At 44.1% G+C, this 20,996-nt stretch overlaps 12 protein-coding genes across 12 annotated transcripts; 7 read left to right on the plus strand and 5 right to left on the minus strand.

Moving 5' to 3' along the window:
- Positions 1 to 117: 117 nt before the first annotated feature.
- FA14DRAFT_21983 (uncharacterized protein) lies at positions 118 to 1,614 on the plus strand. The gene has a single exon (XM_025502019.1). It carries the CDS (start codon positions 618 to 620, stop codon positions 1,413 to 1,415), a length of 798 nt encoding a protein of 265 aa, XP_025358308.1. The 5' UTR covers positions 118 to 617; the 3' UTR covers positions 1,416 to 1,614.
- On the minus strand, positions 1,574 to 2,717 carry FA14DRAFT_159783 (uncharacterized protein). Its single transcript, XM_025498383.1, has 2 exons — positions 1,940 to 2,717; positions 1,574 to 1,883 (listed from the first exon to the last, which is right to left on the minus strand). Exons 1-2 carry the CDS (start codon positions 2,457 to 2,459, stop codon positions 1,579 to 1,581), a joined length of 825 nt encoding a protein of 274 aa, XP_025358309.1. The 5' UTR covers positions 2,460 to 2,717; the 3' UTR covers positions 1,574 to 1,578.
- Positions 2,718 to 2,763: 46 nt separating this feature from the next.
- On the plus strand, positions 2,764 to 3,705 carry FA14DRAFT_22031 (uncharacterized protein). The gene has a single exon (XM_025502021.1). The coding sequence runs from the start codon at positions 2,873 to 2,875 to the stop codon at positions 3,560 to 3,562; it is 690 nt and encodes a 229-aa protein (XP_025358310.1). The 5' UTR covers positions 2,764 to 2,872; the 3' UTR covers positions 3,563 to 3,705.
- FA14DRAFT_159785 (putative ILV3-dihydroxy-acid dehydratase mitochondrial precursor) lies at positions 3,561 to 5,608 on the minus strand. Its single transcript, XM_025498384.1, has 2 exons — positions 5,549 to 5,608; positions 3,561 to 5,474 (listed from the first exon to the last, which is right to left on the minus strand). The coding sequence occupies exon 2, from the start codon at positions 5,454 to 5,456 to the stop codon at positions 3,609 to 3,611; it is 1,848 nt and encodes a 615-aa protein (XP_025358311.1). The 5' UTR covers positions 5,457 to 5,474; positions 5,549 to 5,608; the 3' UTR covers positions 3,561 to 3,608.
- Positions 5,609 to 6,210: 602 nt separating this feature from the next.
- FA14DRAFT_114962 (uncharacterized protein) lies at positions 6,211 to 7,071 on the plus strand (the record flags this gene model as incomplete). Its single annotated transcript, XM_025496086.1, has 1 exon — positions 6,211 to 7,071. A coding segment is annotated over one exon (861 nt), but the record flags the coding sequence as incomplete, so codon positions are not given.
- Positions 7,072 to 7,199: 128 nt separating this feature from the next.
- On the minus strand, positions 7,200 to 7,554 carry FA14DRAFT_118479 (uncharacterized protein; the record flags this gene model as incomplete). The annotated part of the gene is made up of 2 exons (XM_025496295.1): positions 7,200 to 7,309; positions 7,371 to 7,554. 2 exons carry the CDS (start codon positions 7,552 to 7,554, stop codon positions 7,200 to 7,202), a joined length of 294 nt encoding a protein of 97 aa, XP_025358313.1.
- A 202-nt stretch (positions 7,555 to 7,756) lies between these two features.
- FA14DRAFT_142759 (uracil-DNA glycosylase) lies at positions 7,757 to 9,343 on the plus strand. Its single transcript, XM_025497184.1, has 3 exons — positions 7,757 to 7,843; positions 7,902 to 9,048; positions 9,108 to 9,343. The coding sequence occupies exons 1-3, from the start codon at positions 7,794 to 7,796 to the stop codon at positions 9,264 to 9,266; spliced, it is 1,356 nt and encodes a 451-aa protein (XP_025358314.1). The 5' UTR covers positions 7,757 to 7,793; the 3' UTR covers positions 9,267 to 9,343.
- Positions 9,344 to 9,532: 189 nt separating this feature from the next.
- On the plus strand, positions 9,533 to 10,942 carry FA14DRAFT_159787 (succinate dehydrogenase and fumarate r). Its single transcript, XM_025498385.1, has one exon. It carries the CDS (start codon positions 9,858 to 9,860, stop codon positions 10,755 to 10,757), a length of 900 nt encoding a protein of 299 aa, XP_025358315.1. The 5' UTR covers positions 9,533 to 9,857; the 3' UTR covers positions 10,758 to 10,942.
- A 54-nt stretch (positions 10,943 to 10,996) lies between these two features.
- On the minus strand, positions 10,997 to 14,263 carry FA14DRAFT_109657 (uncharacterized protein; the record flags this gene model as incomplete). Its single annotated transcript, XM_025495885.1, has 2 exons — positions 10,997 to 11,241; positions 11,305 to 14,263. Coding segments are annotated over 2 exons (3,204 nt in total), but the record flags the coding sequence as incomplete, so codon positions are not given.
- Positions 14,264 to 16,105: 1,842 nt separating this feature from the next.
- On the plus strand, positions 16,106 to 17,798 carry FA14DRAFT_159788 (uncharacterized protein). Its single transcript, XM_025498386.1, has one exon. It carries the CDS (start codon positions 16,428 to 16,430, stop codon positions 17,673 to 17,675), a length of 1,248 nt encoding a protein of 415 aa, XP_025358317.1. The 5' UTR covers positions 16,106 to 16,427; the 3' UTR covers positions 17,676 to 17,798.
- On the minus strand, positions 17,694 to 18,518 carry FA14DRAFT_22101 (uncharacterized protein). Its single transcript, XM_025502022.1, has 2 exons — positions 17,933 to 18,518; positions 17,694 to 17,866 (listed from the first exon to the last, which is right to left on the minus strand). Exons 1-2 carry the CDS (start codon positions 18,218 to 18,220, stop codon positions 17,846 to 17,848), a joined length of 309 nt encoding a protein of 102 aa, XP_025358318.1. The 5' UTR covers positions 18,221 to 18,518; the 3' UTR covers positions 17,694 to 17,845.
- Positions 18,515 to 20,567, plus strand: FA14DRAFT_159789 (ATP synthase F1, beta subunit). The gene has a single exon (XM_025498387.1). It carries the CDS (start codon positions 18,817 to 18,819, stop codon positions 20,389 to 20,391), a length of 1,575 nt encoding a protein of 524 aa, XP_025358319.1. The 5' UTR covers positions 18,515 to 18,816; the 3' UTR covers positions 20,392 to 20,567.
- The last annotated feature ends 429 nt before the right edge of the window (positions 20,568 to 20,996 follow it).

Genomic DNA, 20,996 nt, shown 5'->3' on the forward strand with positions numbered 1-20,996 from the left:
CGCTGTATCACGATCCGTTTTCACTATGATATAGCCTTTTCGGATATGCCCGTTACATGTATATATGATTTATTCTGACTCAATATAATCACCACTCTTTATTTTTCTACACTGTGTGACCTTATACAACAATGATTTCTCCTTCTGAGTTTAGTACGTATACCCTTCGAAGCTGAAACAACTTCTTCCGCACAATAATTTTATAAAACTCCATGTACACCAATTGATGTTGAGGGGTAGTAGAGAAAATTTGATTCTCAGTTGTTGTGACGCTAGCCTTTAGGTATTTTTCCCTACACGTATACAGTTTACCGTGATTTATACAAATGCGCCGAACTTTCAAACGAACCGAGAACAAACGGACTTGCTTCAGCCCGCATTTATCTTCAAAAGACCATTCCTAGTAAGGCCGTCATGTGATTGTGATTGGCGCCGAAAGAGACTGTGATGCTTTTTCTCTTCTCTTACGGACGCTTTGGCCAATTTTAAGGCTTGACTGTAATAGGCGGTAATTACAAAAGGGTGCCTGTACATGTATGTGCCTTATACTATTCGATTGATATATCTTAATCATACCCCTTCACTGCAACTCTTGAGATCCAGCACTTGGTACAAGTATGGTTCATATCGAAACAAACGAGTACATCCGTCAAGATGATAATGGAGCAATCAAAGTGAAGAGCAATGGGGTTCTAAAGCCTTATCTGGTGAGACGCTTTAGCGCTCCAACTTTGGTTTCTGGAAATGTGGCAGATATTACCCATTTCCTCGATTCTGCTCATCGTACGGAAAAAATTGATATTGAGCTAGAATATGACGACAATAGCAAATTAAGCTTTATTCCTATCGGTAAGACCACATTGGCTTTTCGTGGTGATCTGAAAGTTTCCAAGAAATTTTCGAGAGGAATAGCTGCAACAAACGGAAGCTCAACTTTTACGGGAGGGTATGGTAAGAGTTATATCAAATTATCTGTCCCAAGTCCGGTGTACAACTACATCATTAAAGGTGTAATTGCTAATCTCGAAAATCGACATATTGGCTTAGATCGTGATTGGAAGGATCGTTTTCGTAACCTTTACGCTGAAAAGAAGGATGGCAGAACAACTTTTTGGGCAAAGATGTATAGCAAAATTGCGGGAACAGATCAAGATGGTGATCCGATTCGTGATGTGACAAGTGAGATGAAAAGTTTGAGAGCCGATGCTACGGGACTGGCAAGAATTGGCATTCGTTTGATTCGTATTCATAATCCCGCCGCAAAACAAGCACAATGGAATTTACGTTTTAGCATTCAAAAGTTGGAGAAAGTTCAATACACAATTGTCAAGAAACAACCTTCACCGGCGATGCATTTTGCCTTGATGGCTCAGTGCCATTTTAGCGAAGATGATTTACCTGAATCTCGCTTGTAGGCTAGGTAGGTGAGCCTCAAAACGAGTGCTGAAACGATTTGAGCTCGTAGAGACAAAATCTGAGAATGAAAGATGAAAAAGATTCGCATGTATAGAATGTACAATATAAATCCTTATTTCATTATGCTTCTGAGATGTTGTCGTAAAATGTTACAGATGTGGATTATGCTGATAAGGTAGGAGGAGTTGGGGTGGCGGGAAGATCAGTGTGCTGTTTAGGTTGTTGATCGAGTAAAGATATGGTGTTAGGATCGAGAATCATGCATGGTAATGGCTTGAGGCAACCCTTGAAATCCAACGAGCCAACAGTCTCAAATGCCATCTTTTCATAAAATTGTTGTGCGGAAGGAGTTGTTTCAGCTTCGAGATAGAGAGGCAGACCAGCAAATACCTTGCGCATCAAGCGCAATAAAGAGCGACCTGCTCCTGTTCGTTGGACTGTTGGATCGACGGCCAAGTATCGAATATCTGTATGAGAACAGAGTGTAAGCGAAAGTCAATTTAGTCTGCATCTGAGTACTTACGGCAAATCTTCTTCTTTCCCACAGTCTTTTTCATATTCAAAGCAGCCTGTTCGGCAAAATCCTTCCAAACTTCATTGGCTATCCTCTTTGGATCCGGATACTTGGGGAATGGAGTATATGCATTCGGTACAATTTGATCGGAAGCCTCGTAACTCTCTTCCTCTTCACCACCTTCTACCAGTGCCACACAAAATGCAATCACCTTTTCAGTCTTTGGGTTTCTTGCTACCAAAAATCTAGCAGGTCTTGTACGAACTCCTTGCTTGTAGCCTAAATGAGCAGCAAACAATTGATCAAATTTGTTTGTTCTGTAATTGACTTGATCTTCATCAGGACCATCGGGGAACAAACAACGACTTGTTTCGCCAAAGACTATTGTTGCGATCCTCGCTGCGTGTGGAATGTCTTCTTGTTTTGCATCATCGAATATGATTGTAGGAGCATTTGTTGTTGTTGTGATTTCCTTTTCTACCGGTCTGGTAGATTGAGTGATTAGAGTGTCTGTTGTACTGATTGCCATATTGATTGTGTTGACAGAGTTAATCGTGGTGGAAAGGAGACAAGAGCACTTGAAGGGAGATCAAAGCTTATACAACAACGGACCATTCTCCACCTCTGATATTTCACCATGTGGTGATTTATGATTGTCTGAGTCAATGTTGATGTGTTGCGTATGTATCTTAATGCATGCACTTCTATTGACTCATTCATAATTTAAGACTCTAATTGCGGGGAATTGGCCGAATTTTCCGATTGGCAGCACACAAGCCGAGTTTCCTCTCAAAGGTGTGCCGTTCAAACGCGTTGTAGTTGCAGATAGATTAAGGTTTTTTCATCTTAAAAGACTATGACGATGTACATATACACATGTGTGTGTGCTCATACCCTTTCTCTCTTTAAACCCCTGAATTCAACAAATCAACGCAAAGTGGAATGTCGAGCCAAGTTGGGGAACAAGCAGTCGAACGAAGGAATAGCGTCAGTGGTGCTCGTCCAACAAGCATTCGACCGACAACAACGACGGCATCTTCAATTGATTCAATCGGTAAATTAACTGTTGGTTCACGTTGTATAATCGCAGATGCTGCAGATATACGGGGAAACGTTCATATAGGTGATGGAACGATCATTCATCCAACCGCGTTCATTCAATGTGTGAATGAGAATGGAAAGATTGTCATCGGAAAGGATTGCATAATCGAAGAAAGGGTACACATCTTTCATCAAGGAGAAGGAGAGATGAAGATTGGAGATAAAAACTTGTTCGAAGTAGGTGCAAGGATTGAATCAAGCACAATAGGATCACACAATACCTTCGAATGCAGGAGTAGGGTGACAGATTCGGTCATCATTCAAGATTTTACCACAGTCGGAGCAGGATGTATCGCTCAACCTCCACCAGATTGGATACCGGCAACGGTAGACCAAGGAGATGAACAAGGACCACCTCCAAAGCATCCTGCATACACTTTCCCATCTCAAACTGTCATTTACGGCGATCAATCTACTGCAAGAATATGGAGCGGAAACGGTGTAAGACAGGCAGACGCACTATATGCTAAACATCAAGAGCATTTACGAAGATCCATACCGAAAGAATTCAAACTGAAAATTATAAGATGAGATATATAATATGATTGAAATTCGATTCGATTTTTAACAACAAAAATTACAGATCAGTCACACAACCTTTACTGGCATCGCTAACGTTCTTTGCGTATTTGAACAAATGTCCGGCTTTTGCTTTGAGCGGTAGTGGCTTCCATTCTGCACGTCGTTTTTCCAATTCAGCTTCTGTAATGTCAACAATATCAATCGTGTTCAATTCGGCATCGATATTGATCACATCTCCATCACGAACCAATCCAATCGGTCCGCCTACTTGAGCTTCCGGAGTTACGTGGCCGATCACGAAACCGTGAGAACCCCCACTGAATCTACCATCTGTGACACAAGCGACGTCGTTTCCAAGTCCCGCTCCCATGATCAGAGACGTCGGTTTCAGCATCTCTGGCATTCCTATACCTCCAACAGGTCCTTTGTAGCGTAAAACCATTACAGTCTTTTCACCTTTCTTGATTTCTTTATTCTCCACTGCGGCGACAAGTTGATCTTCCGTATCGAAGACGCGTGCTTTTCCGCGGAATTGCAAACCTTCTTTTCCTGTAATTTTGGCAACTGAACCTTCAGGAGCAAGATTACCACGTAAGATACGAATATGTCCTGTTGCTTTGATTGGTTTGTCCAAAGGTTTCAAAACATCTTGGCCGGCGGGCAGCTTTCCACGTTCATGGGTCCAACGATCGCAATTTTCGGCTAATGTCTTTCCTGTAACGGTAATACGATCACCTGCAATAATCTTGTTTTCGATCAAATATTGCAAGATCGTTGGCATTCCTCCTAATTCTTTGTAAACATCTTCCATTACGTACTTTCCACTCGGTTTCAAATCAGCAATGAATGGTGTCTTGTCACTGATCGTTTGGAAATCGTCCAAGGTGATACTGACATCAACACTGTGTGCCATTGCGATCAAATGCAAAACTGCATTTGTTGATCCTCCCAAGATCATTGTGACGGAGATAGCATCCAAGAACGCTTGACGTGTCATGATATCTCTAGGTTTGATGTTCTTCTCCAATAAATTTCGCATTACATCACCAACTGAATCGCATTCGGCTCCTTTTTCTCCATATTCGGCAGGGAAAGAACTACTTCCTGGAATTGTCATTCCCATTGTTTCGGCACATGTTGCCATTGTGTTTGCAGTGTACATTCCACCACATGCTCCCACTCCTGGACAGCAGTTACGTACAGTATTGTATCGTTTACGTTCAGCATCGGGTGTACCACCTTCTGATAGATATTGACCATAAGATTGGAAAGCGCTGACGATATCCAAAGGACCTGGAACGGTGTCGCATTGACCAGGACGGATTGTGCCTCCATATACCATGAGACCTGGTCTGTTCAATCGTCCAAGTGCCATCAAGACACCAGGCATGTTCTTATCACAGCCAGGAACGGCAACGATACCATCGAGCCAATGTCCGCCTGCAGCGCTTTCTACGGAATCTGCGATCAAATCACGAGATGGAAGACTGTATGACATTGCTTCAGTTCCCATACTGATACCATCGGATACACCAACAGCACCGAATTGGTAACCTGTTAAGCCGGCAGCATGTAAACTTTTCTTTACACGTTTACCCAATTCCAAAAGATGTGCATTGCATGGATTTCCTTCATACCAAATGCTGGCAACACCTACCATTGCACGTTGTAAATCTTCATCTGATTCGATACCTTCTGTTGCATACAGCATTGCTTGAGATGCACCTTGATCCTTGGGTCTTGTGATAATTCTGCTTGTTCTGTTCAAATCACCTGGAGGTGGTCTTGCAGCACGCAAAGTTGTACTATGCAAAGATCTGCTCGCTGTCAGCATCGAAGTTGATTGTTGTGAAAGCCATCTTTTACCGTTTAGGCGTAACATATTGCTGCTGTTTGGCAACATGATGACCTTGACTTTTACCTGATGGTAAGAGGAAGGGGAGTCATGTTAATTCTGATCTTTTGCGAAGAAGCCGTTGAAAATTAGTGCCTCACTGTTAAAGTGCCTAAACCAGTTTAATCTTTTTTTGGCTTTACTCGGAGTAGAGATAAAATTTTATCTTTTGGCTAACAAAAGAAGAAGAAAGGCTACGGACAGATTTATAGACGCGTAGGCAGCAAGCAGCCTATGACAAGCTTAATCAATATTATTGGTCTAAGTCTAACACTGCTAGGAACCAATCAATCAATCAGCCTTTTCCCCCGCTTAGAAAGGCGCCGCTTTGCCTCCACGCTAGCTAGACGTTCATTCATTGCTGACATAAAAAGTGGTAATAACAAGAAGAAGTGTTGATCTTTCCATCATCAAACAAAAGAAGATGCCAGCTCGATCAAGATCGACTAGATTGAGTAGTGGAAGTACTTCAAAGCGTAATTACGCTGAAGGTCTTACTTCATCAGACGAGGATGATGGATTAGGCAAGAAAAAGTCAAAAGTACAAGAGTCTAGCGATGACGATGATTCGGAAGATGCATTTGTGCCAGAAACGAAAGAGAAGAATGGAAAGGCAAAAGCAAGCAAAGACAAAGCACGATATGCCGAGAGTGACTCCGGGTCCAGCTCAGAATTCGTAGATGAAGAGGAAGAAGAAGAGAACGAAGACGATTTGGAGGAAGATGATTACGATGATAGCGAGGACGAAAAGCCAGCCCGAGGAAAAAAGTCACCGAAAGGGAAAGGAAAAGCAGCGGCACCTAGACTGTCAAATGGCTCTTCGACAAATATGCAATCATCCTACGATGAGGACGGGAATGAAGTCATCGTTATGGCTCGTGCTCCTACCGGCAAACCTCCCGCTGATCACATTTCCCAGCACACTTTGAACTTCATGCGGGATTTGCAAGATCCTGTCAAAAATGATCGAGAATGGTTTGCAGCACATAAGAATATCTACGACTACATTCATGCCAACTGGCTTGCATTCACCGATACATGCGTAGAAGAGATGATTGACAAAGCTGATGACACGATTGCATACATGCCGGCAAAAGACCTGGTGGAGCGTATCTATCGTGATGTCCGATTCTCAAACGACAAGACACCCTACAAACGACACTTGTCCTGGTGCATGTCACGAAATGGAAAGAAGGGCAATTATGCAAAGTACTACCTTGCACTTTCGGCAAACGATAAAAGTGGCTTGCATGCTGGATTATATGAAGCATCAAAAGAAGATCTGCAAGCCGTTCGGGAACACATTATCAACAAAACTGGACCCGGTCGTAGATTACGTGAACTAGTAAATGATAAGAATTTTATCAAAAACTTCGGTGCACCTCCCAAGTCGAAAGCGTATTCGAACAAGAGATCTTCGTTATGGGGCAGCGATGATGAACTCAAACGTGCACCAAAAGGCTACGATCCAGAACACGTGGACGTAGCATGGCTTCGATTGAAGAGTTATACGGTCTCACATCATTTTTCAGATGATGAAGTGATTCAGCCTGATTTTATCGAAAAGATGTTGGAAGTTGCACGAGCGGCAATGCCACTTGTTGAGATCATGAATGAGATCTTGCATGGCGCATTACCGACTGCACCGGGAGGTACTGCATTTTAAATGGATGACGTGGACGGATAGTAGCATTTGTTGGCGGATTTGTATAGTTTTGATTGTTGATGTATAATACAATATATGTTTGGTACTTATTGTGACTTTTGAGCTGGTGGTGACATCAATTCTGTCAATGCTTTGGTCACATCGCCTTGATGTTTCGCCAGAGCCTCTTCTGCTTGTGATTTCGAAATCGCTAGCTCTTTGGTCTGTTGGCCAAGAGACGGGTCAGTAATAGCCCTTAAGCAAGCATTTTAACCCACCACTTACAATAAAATCTACGTCTTCCTTATTCAGCTTAATGCTTGGCTTTGTTGTGTTAGAGTGCAAAGCGATTGGCTTCTCGAAGCATATGTTCCTGACGGCAGCTTCCATTCGCCCTCTCTCGAATGTATAGCATCCTTCTCCATCTGCCCAATCCTGAATAACTTCTCGTGCTGCTGCCATTATGTTGATTGTGTTGGTATAGAGAAGAAAGAAAGATGATTGCTTCTTTTAAGCTTGAAAAGCCGAGATCCGATTTTGAGTCTTGTTTTGCTTACGTACGCACCTCTCTAACACGACGACTAGCGATCCACGCGTATATTACGCGTAAATAGGTGTTGGTCTTTGATTGGATTGGAGAAATGTCAAAAGATGCTTTGCTCAACTTCTTCTTACGCCGGCGTCTTCATAAATGAGCATAGATGCTATCTCGATTCAAACCTCTTCACACCATCACACTTAGAGTACAAAGGTAGGTTCAATCCTGGTATGGCAAGATAAAACTCATACTAACAGCTATCCTTAACCAGCATCAAGCCTCCACTTCATACTCTGAGAATAGCACATCCAACAAACACTTCTTACTCCCTCATACAGTTATCGACAATGAGTACAAGCGCAAAACGATCCGCTCCATCATCGCCCTCAAAAGCGGAAAAGGTGATTAAGAAAGTAGCCCGAGAACCCGAGTTTGTTGAAGATGAATTTGGGGATGATGGAGAGTTCGATGCAGAAGCATTATTGGATGCCACAATGGCAGCAGAGAAAGATGAAGAAATTCGAGTAAGAAGTAGTCAAGCTTCAAGTACGACTACACCCAGTAAAGCAAACGGAGCTGCTAACAGTCAAACGAATGGAATCGCCAGCAGTCAAACTAGCATACCCTCCAAATCACCTGCCAGTACTCCGTCAAAACAGCCCACTTCTAGCTTAAGCACAACATCAGCTTACCTCACACATGGAGATCCACGAGTAGAAAAAGAGACAATGGATCCAGAATGGTACGAGCGACTATCCGGAGAAATGGAAAAGGACTACTTTAAGAAATTGAAGCATTTTTTACAAGGAGAAGTACAATCGAAGAAGACAATCTATCCACCCGCTCAATTGATTCATAGCTGGTCTAGATTGACACCTTTGAGTACGGTCAAGGTTGTCGTCGTTGGGCAAGATCCGTATCATGGTCAAAACCAAGCTTGTGGACATAGCTTTTCCGTTCCGAAAGGTATTGCCGTTCCTGGAAGCTTGAAGAATATCTACAAAGAACTGGTAGAAGAGTATGGAAGTGGCTTTGTGCCTCCGAAGCATGGATGCCTTGACGGATGGGCAAAACAAGGTGTACTTTTACTCAATGCATGTCTGACAGTAGAGGCTCACAAAGCCGGATCACATCATAACAAAGGCTGGGAACCATTTACTCAAACGATCTTACGTGCAATCGCAGAAGATGCTGCAAAAGGGCCAAAAGCCTCTGTAAAGACGAGCACGATTGCGAATATGTTTGGTAAAGCAGCAGAGAAGCAAGGTGTTAAACCTGCAATCGTAACGCCTTCTTCATCCAATACGGCAAAATCTTCCTCGGATGATAGTTCACAGTCATCATCATCAAAAGGCGTTGTGTTCTTAGCATGGGGATTACCAGCTGCAAAAACGTTGGCAGAAGCGGGAATCACTGAGGTGAGTATAATTGAAAAGGAAGTGAGCTTGACACATGCTGACAAACACCATCTAATCAGAAATCATCCAATATTCTCCTTCTAAAATCTCCACATCCCTCTCCACTTTCAGCACATCGAGGATTTTTGGGAAATGGTCATTTCAAGAAAGCCAACGAATGGCTTGAGAGTGAGAGTCGTTATGGATCAGGAGGTGGGATTGATTGGACTAAATTGTGATAATGTATAGTAAGATAGAGTCAAAAGTGCTTGCAATACCATCTCTTGCATTGATGACCATGAAATTATGAGGTCACGTGTTAAACAATAGCCACTTTATGCCTGCCTTACACAATATGCAGCCAGGCCTCTTTCTTCAATCCACCCAATCAGCGCTTACTCTTTTGTCATTGAGGCGCACGCATGCTAAACAAAACAGGATTTTTTTGCCTGCTTTAAGAGGTGATTTGTAAGAAATCTCTCCCTCAAGCAGACAAAAAGAATCCTGTTAGTTTTACTCCGATCCGATTTCAGTCGCCCGCCAATTGCCGACGCGTTGTTCAAGATATTAGCTAAACCTCCAGGCCCATACGCCGCCTCTCTCAAACATTCGGGCGCGCGATAGACCGGCTGAAAGAGGTTTGGCACTGTTGCATAGGCTTGTATAAGCGGGGTTCTTTAGCCAATAAGACAATGTGTCTTTTCAATAACAGGAGGGCGTGTGTGAGTGAGTGAGGCTTAGAGGTGTTTATGTTAAAGGGAAGCAGTCACCCGCCACATCTTACCTTCCACTCCATCATACCCGATCACTATACTCCTTCAACAAACATCATGTCAGTACTCGCATCGACATCTTTGCGCTCTTTGCGTGCTTCGACAAGTCGCAATGGCGTGATGGGCAGTCTCAATGCCGTTCGTGGTTTGGCAACTCCAGCTGAAGTTCAAGCTGGAACAGCACCAACAAAGCCAGCAAACGTAAAAGATTTCAAAATTTACAGATGGAACCCAGACGAGCCAGCAAAGAAGCCTTATTTAGAAACATACAAAGTTGATTTGAACTCTTGTGGACCAATGGTACTTGACGCTTTGATCAAAATCAAAAACGAAATTGACCCAACTCTCACTTTCCGTCGTTCTTGTCGTGAAGGTATTTGTGGTTCATGCGCAATGAACATCGGAGGTGTAAACACTTTGGCTTGCTTGTGCCGTATCGATCAAAGTGCAGACACAAAGATTTACCCTCTACCTCACATGTACATCGTTAAAGATTTGGTACCCGACATGACTCAATTCTACAAACAATACCGTTCTATCGAACCATTCTTGAAGTCCAAGGAAGAACCAGCAGACGGAAAGGAACATTTACAATCTCCCGAAGAACGTAGACGTCTCGATGGTTTGTACGAGTGCATTCTATGTGCATGCTGTTCGACCTCATGCCCTTCATACTGGTGGAACAGTGACGAGTACCTTGGACCTGCAGTTTTGATGCAAGCCTACCGTTGGATCGCAGACTCGCGTGATGGATTTACCGCCGAACGTAAGGAGAAATTGGAAAACACCTTTTCGCTTTACAGATGTCACACAATCATGAACTGCTCTCGTACATGTCCTAAGGGATTGAACCCGGGTCAAGCAATCGCACAAATCAAAAAGGAGATGGCTATGGGATCACCACAATCATCCACCCAACGTCCACTCATGAGCACAGGCCATAACACACACGGATAAACAAGTTCGCACGTGTTAGACTTAATCATTCTGCTATTCATGTGATAATAAATCGCTCTATTCTTGATCTCATTTCACTTACATACAATACGATAAAGTGTATATTTCTATGTTGTGTGTGTGTTTGTGTGTGCGTGCGTATCTGTATATATTGGTGTATTGTACACGAAAGGTGGCAGAAAATTCTAAGCATTGAAGCATTCGTTCTGTTCTTTTACTCAACTCTGCTCCTCAATCGTAGAATCGGAAGGTGCATCCTTTGCTGGATCAGCCAGATCGGCCATTTCGGACAAGGAGTCAATGATTCGTTGTACTTGTTCAACATGCCAATTGGCCAACGTCTTCTTGCTGCTCGGTCCAATTGCACATGTATAGATACCATTTGGCTTCAGTGCGAGAGGCTTTGGGGATCCCATTGGCGTGGAAGAATTCAATGGCGTTGGCGGTGACATGATCAAAGTGGCTGAAACGGGTGGAGATCCATCTTGTCCGTCATTCGCCGTAATTCTTCTTGTCAACTTGGGTGACTGACTCAATTCACGGGTACGAATTTCATTTTGTGGACTACCGTGAACGCTTGATGGAACGCTGACATTGCCAGACGATCCACTTGCTTCGATCAGTTTCAATGTACGAAACATATCTTCATCCGTTCGATCATCTCCGGCACAAAAGACGAATTCTACATCGGTGTTGCTGTAAAGGATTCGCTTGACAATTTCTCCTTTGTTCACCGCCAAAGGACGACATTCCAAGTTCTTTTTACCCACCAAAACTTCGACAGGCATGTCTTGTTGTGCGATCAAGTTATCCAACAAATTTTGACACTCGCGACATTGGAATAAACCAAAGTCAGGATCAGCATTACGGTAATGCCACGTAACTGAAGCTTTTTTCTCTTCGACAAAGCTTCCTGCTGTTCGTTCAACGTAGTAGTTGAAGATCTCGATCACGTCCTTCTTCCAGGTCATATCCAACTCCTTCGTCAAATTGATAGAATGCTTTTTGCCAGGTTCTTTGAAGAACGATCCATGTTCAGCCGAGAATCCTATACGTTCAAAATGACCCAAGTGCTTTTGCAAAAATTGTTCGTCACGGCCAGAAATGATGTAGAACACGTTCCTTTCATCTTCTGTTAGCGTCTTGATTGCATCCAACAACTGTTTAGATGGTAAAGCAGTCTCGGGATCGCGTACGATTGGGGTTAATGTACCATCGTAATCCAACAAGAACAAACGCTTACGTGCAGCATGATGTGCTTTTACCAACCGTTTACGGTCCAAAGGTGGGGTAGAATGAGCAGATTGCTCGGTAAGCATTTGACCGACCAAAAGTTTCACCAAGGTAGCGGCCCACGTATGCGAAGTATGCATGACAACTTGACGGTACAATTCTTCATGTCTTCTGAACCTCTCTTGATCGGACATGATCAAAGCATGATGGATTGCTTTGGCACTGCTGAACGTTGCCCATGGATTGATCTGAATTGCTGATCGCAAACGACCTGCACTGCCAGAGAATTCACTGAGCAAAAGGGGCGCTTTTGCATGATTGTTTTGCGCAACAATAAACTCCATCGTACTTGCCGTCATTCCATCACGCAACGAACTAACAATTGCCAAATCTGCCACACTGAGCAGGGCAAAGTATTCATCTCGTTCAATGATTTGATGGTAATGGTGGACAGGTGTGAAGCTCAAACTGCCAAATTCTCCATTGATATGGGCAACTAGTTCGGAGACTTGTCGCTCAAGCATTGGATTATCATTCATACTTGGTGCAGTAACTTGGATCAAGACAACATTGTCTCGCCATTGTGGGAACTCTTCCAACAGCTTGTGGAATGCTTGCAGCTTTTGAATCACACCACGTACAACGTCCAATTTATCCCGACCAATGATGATCTTCTTGCCTTTATACATCTCCCGAATTGCTTTAATCTTTGGCGCAACGCCCGGTGCAGCAGAATCTTTGGCAATCTTTTCAGCATCAATACCGATCGGATTATAGGACACATTTGTAACGTGACCATTATACGATTCAACACTGTTCGATGACGCTTCGAATCCGCATACGCGAATGCAAGAGGATAAAAAGTGTCTTGAGTAAGAAAATGCTTGGAAGCATGCCAAATCGGCTCCCAACATGCCTTCAATAATCTCACGGCGTCTTGGCAAGCAACGGAAGATTTCACTACTTGGGAAAGGTGCATGAACAAAGAGACCGATATGTGCATCAGGTACCAGCTTGCGCAACATTTGTGGAACGAGCAACAAGTGGTAGTCGTGCACCCAAACCAAATCTCCTGGTCGGTATTGCTCTGCGATTCTCTTTGCATATGCTTCATTGGCTGCAACGTATGCGTCCCAGGTAAACGTGTCCCACTCTCTTCGATCTCCAGAAACATCTTGCCATAGAAGATAATGGAACAATGGCCAGAGAGTGGTTTTGCAATAGCCTTCATAATGACCATGAGCAATATCATCATCAAGCCAGACGGGAACGTATTTTATGCCAAATTGTGCCTCGTTCCCACTTTTACGTTTCTTGTGTGTTCCCGCATCGATCTCAATCGGCTCAGCACCATTCATCCGTGGTGAAGGAACACGGGTTGATTGATCTCCTTTATCGTGACTTGCTGTCCCACCAATCTCTTGAGCTGCCCAATTCTTGGGGTTATCTAAGCTTGCTAAAATTCGTTCAATTTGAGCGCGTTCATCCTGTGTTGTTTGTGATGCACTTTTTCGCTCATCATTCTTGGCCTGGGCTGCAAAGTGGATATCTCCGGGCCATCCGATGTATGTTTGTTTGTGCGTAGCACATAGGCTGCGAATACCACTGTTCAAAGCAGTATGTCCACGACGTGGTGTTAATACCCATTGAGGAGGCGGTGGAGGCGGAGAATCGATCTTCTTTATCGCAGGTGGGGTCCGCAATGGGGAATTCTCATCAGATACAGCGCTATAGCGTATCTCTGTCTCGTTCGCCATATTCGAGGCTTCCGTCCATACTGAACCACGGCGAGAGCCAACAGGTGTGAAGCGATCATTAATCTCCAGCTCCTCGTTCTCATCAATGGCATTCTCGTCTGTTTGAAGCATCGGTGTCATCATCCACGCCTTTCTGCCTGCTCGTATTTTGGCTCGCGCTTGATTCTCGGCAAGTCGTTTGTCCATATCTGTAGTCTCGCTCATCCCTTCCAAGAAAGAGCCTTTGCGTGGGCCATGTTGGCCGCTACCGTCTTGTCCAACGGTCATTTCACCGGCTAATTTAGCTGCTTTCTTCGCCCTTGCAGCTGCTGCCATTGCCGCAACGGTTGCCGTTGCGGTCACTTTGGCTTCCCGCTTCTTTTCAAATTCTACTTCTGCCAGCGCTCTGATCACGAATGGGATGAAATGACTTACGTGGATGATCCTTCCCGATAATGGCTCATCGGGATGTCTTCCCGCATAATCCTGTTCGAAGTCTTGAATCTCGTCTCGTATTTCTGAAAGTGTGGGAAATTCTTCTGGGCGGGCTGCAATTGATGGAGGATGCAATTCATCATGTGGTAAGTGATTCTCACCATTGTTGCCACCAACTTTTGCACGGTCGTGCAAACTTGAACTTTGACTGGCCTTAGTTGATCGTGTTGGAAGTGATGATGTATTTGTTGTTTGTGGTGTTGATGGATGACTTTTGCTGTATCTTGAAGCAGCAGCTGCAGCTAACAGACTATTATCAATCTCTCCGTCCGCATTCTTTGCTTGACGAAGCGCATCGGCAGCCCATTGTGCATCAGATTTACTGAAGTATGATCCATCATTGTTGCCCTTCTTGCCTTGTTCGTGAGCATGAGGTTGTTTTTGCGCGGCAGCTGAAGCAAAGGCTGCACCAAAGCTTGGCGGTGGTTCTTCTGCGTATACTTCAGGAGAAAGTGGTGCCTCGCAGGTGGTTTCTCCTGCCCTGCATTGTGTTGCGTTTCCCTTTGCTTCAGCAGAAGGCCCAGACATCCCGCTCAATTCGAGCTTATTTGTATGTTGGTCCATTATTGGTTTAAAATCTGCTTCTTCGATTGCCTGTTCGTCAAGCCAAGTCTGTTGTTTTGCAGTATGCGTACGTGTGATTTCAGCAATCGTATCTTCAAATCTGGCAGCAACTTCTGCCTTACCACAACGATAGTTTGATTCGCTCAAAGGACAATTTGAGAAACTTGTTGTGCGACTATGTCGATAAACCTCTTTTTGACCTTGTTCAAGTTGATATTGTGCAAGTAATGAGAGTAAATAAGGTACGCTTGACTGTAAAACACGATCAGCAGAGAGATGAAATCGAGCGCCTGAACGTACGTCTGAGATTGGCAATATATCATCATCCCATTCGTAGGTAAGATCGATTTGATCAGGATCGTTGATGGTGGCCATGAAGACGGATTGAAAGATTGTGAGTTAGAAAGTGAAAGATAGCAAAGGAGGTAAGGTTTTTATGGTCAGTAATTTATATGCTTATATACGTTCGTCATAGCAATCGTCCGATCCTCTTGGCACTTCACGAGATCACCAATGGCGGCGTATACGCATGAATTATTATCCAAAGTGCTTTTACGCCGAATGGTGTGCGCCTCTTTGCGTGTGAAGAGGAGTAGAGCCATTGATGGTCCAGCCTTCTTCTCGAGTGAATGCTGTCAAATCGCAATTTAATTCTCAATACTCACAATAATACTCTATGACGTTATCCTAGCACACACGTTCGGATAAGGTATGCGAATCGATACGGAGGCTGTGATCGAGCTCCGAAGATTTTGGGATGAGCAATCGGTCCAAAAATGCTGATAGATTAAACTTTTTGCCGGCTTTTGTGCTCTATAGTGTGAATGAAGGTGACCTCTAAATACGTAAGCTAGATGTCGGCGCCTTTAACTTTTCCTTTCGGCGTCCGAATAATGTGAATGAATATCACCTCCCTACGTAATCAAAGGTTACAAAGACGATGAGATCACACCGAAATGACCCGATTTGCGTGATGAATCGAGGATGGGTATAGGCGGTGTGTGATTGTTGATGAACAAGAGCGACTTTCAATACTTCAATCTTTTCACCCCTTTTTCCAGTCGACCCTCTTTGCCACCAAATGAGATGTTTTGAGTTAGGTAGGGTTGATTTGCAACAAGAGGAGAAGGGGGTTCATCGTCATCCCCTCCTCCCTTTTTTCTTCAGAACAAACTTTAGGAACATGCACGGCTTCTCTCTCCACCTTCTACTTGCTACTGCCAGTTAAATTCCAAATACATCCATCCAGGCTTTATCTTACCGAGTGCAACAAGGCATGATTAAACTTTCTTCTTTCAGTAGGCGGGCGTGCGTGCGCAGTGCAAAGGCTTGTGTGTGTTATCTTTTCATTCCTACACGGCACACATTATTCACGCCTATTTTTGGACGCGTTTCCAATCAAATGCAGCAACAACAGCTCCTCTCAAATAAGAGAAACTTTCGCGTGTTCCATGCACTCAAAACTCAATTTCACACAAACAAGTGTATTATTGTGATTGGTAGGGCGGGCTTGAAATAGAACGGGCTTGAAATTATTACACTCTCAATCTTCCCTTCTCCATCAACATCACAGGCCAAAGGAGGAGGCCTATTTCATCATCAAAAGTGATTGAACGCCCAACTATACTGATCACAATCACGAATGAGCACACGTAGAAGTGTAAGAAGTGATTCATCTGCCTCTACATTGACAAGAGAGCCAACATCTCCAATACCCTCGTCAGTAGAGGCATTAACGTCAATAGATGAAAAGTGGACAGAAACACCGCAAACCAAGATGAACGCTTCATCTACGTCATCAAACACTGCCACAAAAGTTAACGGTGATTCAGTCACTTCAAACGGTGATGCAAACGGCAAACAATCAGGCGAACGACGTAGGATGCCTGGCCGAGCACGTTCTGCTTCGTTTCAAAAGGGCGTAGCCGTACTACGTGCTTTGGCTAGAGCACCGGAAGACGAAATCGATGACAGTGGATATGAAGATGAAGGAAGGGAAGGAAATTTGGACAATATGCCTGGTCCATCACTGACGAATGGCAGTGTACCACATTCTCCTGACGGAAACTGTCTAACAGAAGAAGCCAAGCAGACCGGAAGAGAAAATCGAGAAGGTCTACGTAAACGAAAGGATGACAAACAGGTTGCAAAAATCGTTGGAGCTCATCGATCGAATTCAGACGAAGTCATCAAAAGAGAAAAGAAAAAGGCTAAAAGTTGGGAGATTCCAAGAAAGGTCTTTCATTCTAGTATCGGATTCGTTGTCCTTTACCTTTATGTTTCCAAAACTGATCTAACGATCATCGTTCGCAATTTGGGCTATTTCCTTGGCGTTGTCGTTACAGCGGATGTGCTTCGACTCAATATACCTTCGTTCGAGTGGCTTTACGAAAAAGTACTAGGCTTTCTCATGCGTGAGTCAGAAAAGCAAAAAGTCAATGGAGTCGTTTGGTATTTGGCTGGTGTTCTTTTCTGTTTGAGCTTTTTACCAGAAGATATCGCTTGCGTTTCAATCATGATTCTCTCTTGGGCTGACACTGCAGCTTCAGTGTTTGGAAGATTGTTTGGCAAATACACTCCACCTTTGCCATCTCCACCTTTTGCAACACGCAAGTCATTGGCAGGCACAATCGCTGCTGCTTCCGTTGCCTGCTTGACGGCTACTTTGTTCTGGGCAACACCAATCGCACAAATTGGACGAAGACGTTTACTGGCAAACGAAGGTAGCAACCCGATCCCTCTTTCATTGCTCTGCATTGGAAGTGGTATCGTCGGCGGTGTGGCCGAGGCTTTGGAGTTAGGAGGTGTGGATGACAATTTGAGCTTGCCTATTCTCAGTGCTTTGGGTATCAAAGCTGTCGTTTGGGCATGGAACTACTTCTTCCCTTGAATGAATGCTTTTCTACAACTTAATCTTGCTGTAATCTCTCTATTTCATCTATCTCAATCTGTAGTAATGCATTTACGCATCTTGTACTATTTTCCGCCTAATCGATCATGCATTAATCAGTGAATTAGCGAGTGGTGTGAGGAGCTGTTATACAAGGTGATTCCCGATGCTTATTGTCGGAAGTCGTATACCTGATGAAACAATAATTTCAAGTTTAGCATGTGTTACATCATCAAGTCATTTACCTAGGTACTCACCTTTTTACCATAGTATGCCAAAGCCACGGTAGAAGCAGCTGTCAAACCAGCAGGAACAGGGCCTTTTCGCATTCTTGGTGCTGAACTTGCTAATAGTAGGGTAGAAGCAGCAGCACATATTTCATATCCATAATCTTGTCCCTCTTTGATACGATAGCCACCGTAAGCATAAGCAGCACCTACACCTAATCCTGCCACGATGGAAGGCAAAGATCGAGTCTTTGCGAAACCAATGATTCCGCCCACACTGCAAAGAGCAGCCATTGTGAATGCTGGATGTTGACTCATTGTTGGATAATAATGAAACAGAGATGGTTGCTAGTATATGATATGATCATGCTAACTCCGCATCTCATTGTATAACCAACACCAATTCAATGGCCGTGCATTAGGTGATTTTTGCTGCATAGAAACGTGACGGTCTTAAAAGTGTTTTGGCACCTTTTTACACACGTGGCCGCGGTCATTTATCCCGGTAAAAGTCGGTCTACGCCCATGCGCCCGCAAAATCTGATTAATTACCTCTCTGCTAGCAAAACCAACAACGCAAAGCCAGCTCAATAAATTCTTCTTAATCTTAGCCTAGCATCTATCTCTGCTTACAGGGCGTACACCACACACACACACACGCACTCGGAAGGACAGGAAGCTTTGCGTGCGCGTGTCAATTCATTCTTCTAGCAAGGCGTACACTGACAATGTACCTTTTTTCCCTCAAAAAAGAAGAAGAAGCGAATACCGGACGAATGCTTGCGCGCGCGCCCAAAGGCTTAAGCAAGAAGCGTTGCACCTTCTTCTGTTTTCCGTCTTTTTGCAATCCCTCCAACTTTTGACCACCATCTACATTTCAAACTTGCATTGTCGGTCATCCCTACATACACAAAATGCAGGTTCCCTTCCGTGCCGCATTGCGCTCGGCAACGCGCTCTGCTCCTTCAGCAGCATCGATGTTGCACCGTCCTACCCCAATCGCACGTTCTGCTTTGCGTGCTGGACCTTCAGCTTTCTCACGTAACTTTTCCGCAACCGCAACTGCATTCAACTTGAACGGTGAAATTCAAGCCGTCGTCGGACCAGTTGTCGATTGTGTTTTCCGTGATGCTGAAAAATTGCCAGCAATTTTGAACGCTATCGAAGTGGAAATGCCAAAGGGATCCGGTCGTTTGGTTTTGGAAGTTGCTCAACATTTGGGTGAAAACACTGTTCGTTGCATTGCCATGGACGGTACCGAAGGTTTAGTCCGTGGTCAAAAGGTCGTCGATCAAGGTAACCCAATTCAAATTCCCGTCGGTCCAGGTACTTTGGGTCGTATTATCAATGTCATTGGTGAACCAATCGATGAACGTGGACCAATCAAGGGTAACAAACAAGCCTCCATTCACGCCGAACCACCAGAGTTCATTGACCAATCTACACAAGCAGAAGTCTTGGAAACTGGTATCAAGGTCGTCGATTTGCTTGCCCCATACGCCCGTGGTGGTAAGATTGGTTTGTTCGGTGGTGCAGGTGTCGGAAAGACTGTGTTGATTCAAGAATTGATTAACAACATTGCCAAAGCACACGGTGGTGTGTCTGTTTTCACTGGAGTTGGTGAACGTACCCGTGAAGGTAACGATTTGTACCATGAAATGATTGAAACTGGTGTCATTAACCTTGATGGTGAATCCAAGGTGGCACTTGTGTTCGGTCAAATGAACGAACCACCAGGAGCCCGTGCTCGTGTTGCTTTGACCGGTTTGACCATTGCTGAATATTTCCGTGATGAAGAAGGTCAAGATGTCTTGCTTTTCATTGACAACATTTTCCGTTTCACCCAAGCTGGTTCTGAAACCTCTGCATTGTTGGGTCGTATTCCATCTGCTGTCGGTTACCAACCTACTTTGTCCACTGATATGGGTGGTATGCAAGAACGTATTACCACAACCAAGAAGGGATCCATTACATCCGTGCAAGCCGTTTACGTGCCTGCAGATGATTTGACCGATCCTGCCCCTGCCACCACTTTCGCACACTTGGACGCCACAACCTCATTGTCCCGTGGTATTGCCGAATTGGGTATTTACCCAGCTGTCGACCCTCTTGACTCCAAATCTCGTATGTTGGACCCTGCCATCGTTGGTAAGGAACACTACAACGTTGCTACCGGAGTGCAAAAGTTGTTGCAAGACTACAAATCTCTACAAGATATCATTGCCATTTTGGGTATGGATGAATTGTCAGAAGAAGACAAATTGACCGTCGAACGTGCACGTAAGATGCAACGTTTCATGAGTCAACCTTTCGCAGTCGCCCAAGTTTTCACAGGTATCGAAGGTCGTTTGGTCGCATTGAAGGACACTGTCCGTGCATGCAAGGAAATCTTGGCCGGTCAACATGACGCTCTTCCCGAAGGTGCTTTCTACATGGTTGGTGGAATTGAAGAAGCCCAAGAGAAGGCATCAAAGATGTCTAAGGAATAAGTTGATCGATCGTTTGAATGATGATTGGAATGATTTTATATAGTGCCTCTCGATGCATGCATGCTAAACTTTAACAAAAATTGGCTTTCTTGCCATTACACTAGAATGTCAAACCATGATCATTGCATCGCATTCATTTCTTTTTCCTCTATACAATACACATCTTGTTTCTTACATCGAAATCATAAATAAACATATCTGAACGTTGCATGGAATAAAGGAGTGATAGTATATATGAAAAGGCTTTCATGAATAACTCTCATGGAACAGAATGTTTAGAAGATCTTTTTTAAGAATTGACGGCAAGACGCGGCAGCGGTGTGTGCCCAGGTACAGCGCGTAGCATGAGTCAAATCCGATAAGCAGATTCACTAACACAAATTTCAGAAGAAAGTTTTGAATGACTGGAGATTAGATTTAAAGGCAGATAAGCAGTGTGCAAGTGTTATCGGACAAAGCGTTGTTCGGGCAAAGGGCTATACAGTGCATATAAGTTCCAATGATTATTCATCTTTTGGACATTGCTACCATCATCGACCCCTAAACAAACATGATTGTTCCTCGTGCTGGAAGGGCTTTGGCCAGATATGCACCCAAAAGAGCCT

Source organism: Meira miltonrushii (assembly GCF_003144205.1).
Source record: "Meira miltonrushii strain MCA 3882 unplaced genomic scaffold FA14scaffold_1, whole genome shotgun sequence".
Taxonomy (NCBI): domain Eukaryota; kingdom Fungi; phylum Basidiomycota; class Exobasidiomycetes; order Exobasidiales; family Brachybasidiaceae; genus Meira; species Meira miltonrushii.

What these genes read in the sequence shown, in the direction of transcription:
- FA14DRAFT_159783 (XM_025498383.1), bottom strand. Translation starts at nt 2,459, where the DNA reads ATGGCAATCAGTACAACAGACACTCTAATCACTCAATCTACCAGACCG. An exon ending in GGGAAAGAAGAAGATTTGCC is followed by an intron (nt 1,884 to 1,939) that starts GTAAGTACTCAG and finishes GTTCTCATACAG; the next exon opens with ATATTCGATACTTGGCCGTC.
- FA14DRAFT_159789 (XM_025498387.1), top strand. Translation starts at nt 18,817, where the DNA reads ATGCAGGTTCCCTTCCGTGCCGCATTGCGCTCGGCAACGCGCTCTGCT.
- FA14DRAFT_22101 (XM_025502022.1), bottom strand. Translation starts at nt 18,220, where the DNA reads ATGAGTCAACATCCAGCATTCACAATGGCTGCTCTTTGCAGTGTGGGC. An exon ending in TGGCATACTATGGTAAAAAG is followed by an intron (nt 17,867 to 17,932) that starts GTGAGTACCTAG and finishes TTGTTTCATCAG; the next exon opens with GTATACGACTTCCGACAATA.
- FA14DRAFT_159788 (XM_025498386.1), top strand. Translation starts at nt 16,428, where the DNA reads ATGAGCACACGTAGAAGTGTAAGAAGTGATTCATCTGCCTCTACATTG.
- FA14DRAFT_159787 (XM_025498385.1), top strand. Translation starts at nt 9,858, where the DNA reads ATGTCAGTACTCGCATCGACATCTTTGCGCTCTTTGCGTGCTTCGACA.
- FA14DRAFT_21983 (XM_025502019.1), top strand. Translation starts at nt 618, where the DNA reads ATGGTTCATATCGAAACAAACGAGTACATCCGTCAAGATGATAATGGA.
- FA14DRAFT_22031 (XM_025502021.1), top strand. Translation starts at nt 2,873, where the DNA reads ATGTCGAGCCAAGTTGGGGAACAAGCAGTCGAACGAAGGAATAGCGTC.
- FA14DRAFT_142759 (XM_025497184.1), top strand. Translation starts at nt 7,794, where the DNA reads ATGCTATCTCGATTCAAACCTCTTCACACCATCACACTTAGAGTACAA. An exon ending in ATCACACTTAGAGTACAAAG is followed by an intron (nt 7,844 to 7,901) that starts GTAGGTTCAATC and finishes ATCCTTAACCAG; the next exon opens with CATCAAGCCTCCACTTCATA. An exon ending in CAGAAGCGGGAATCACTGAG is followed by an intron (nt 9,049 to 9,107) that starts GTGAGTATAATT and finishes CCATCTAATCAG; the next exon opens with AAATCATCCAATATTCTCCT.
- FA14DRAFT_159785 (XM_025498384.1), bottom strand. Translation starts at nt 5,456, where the DNA reads ATGTTGCCAAACAGCAGCAATATGTTACGCCTAAACGGTAAAAGATGG.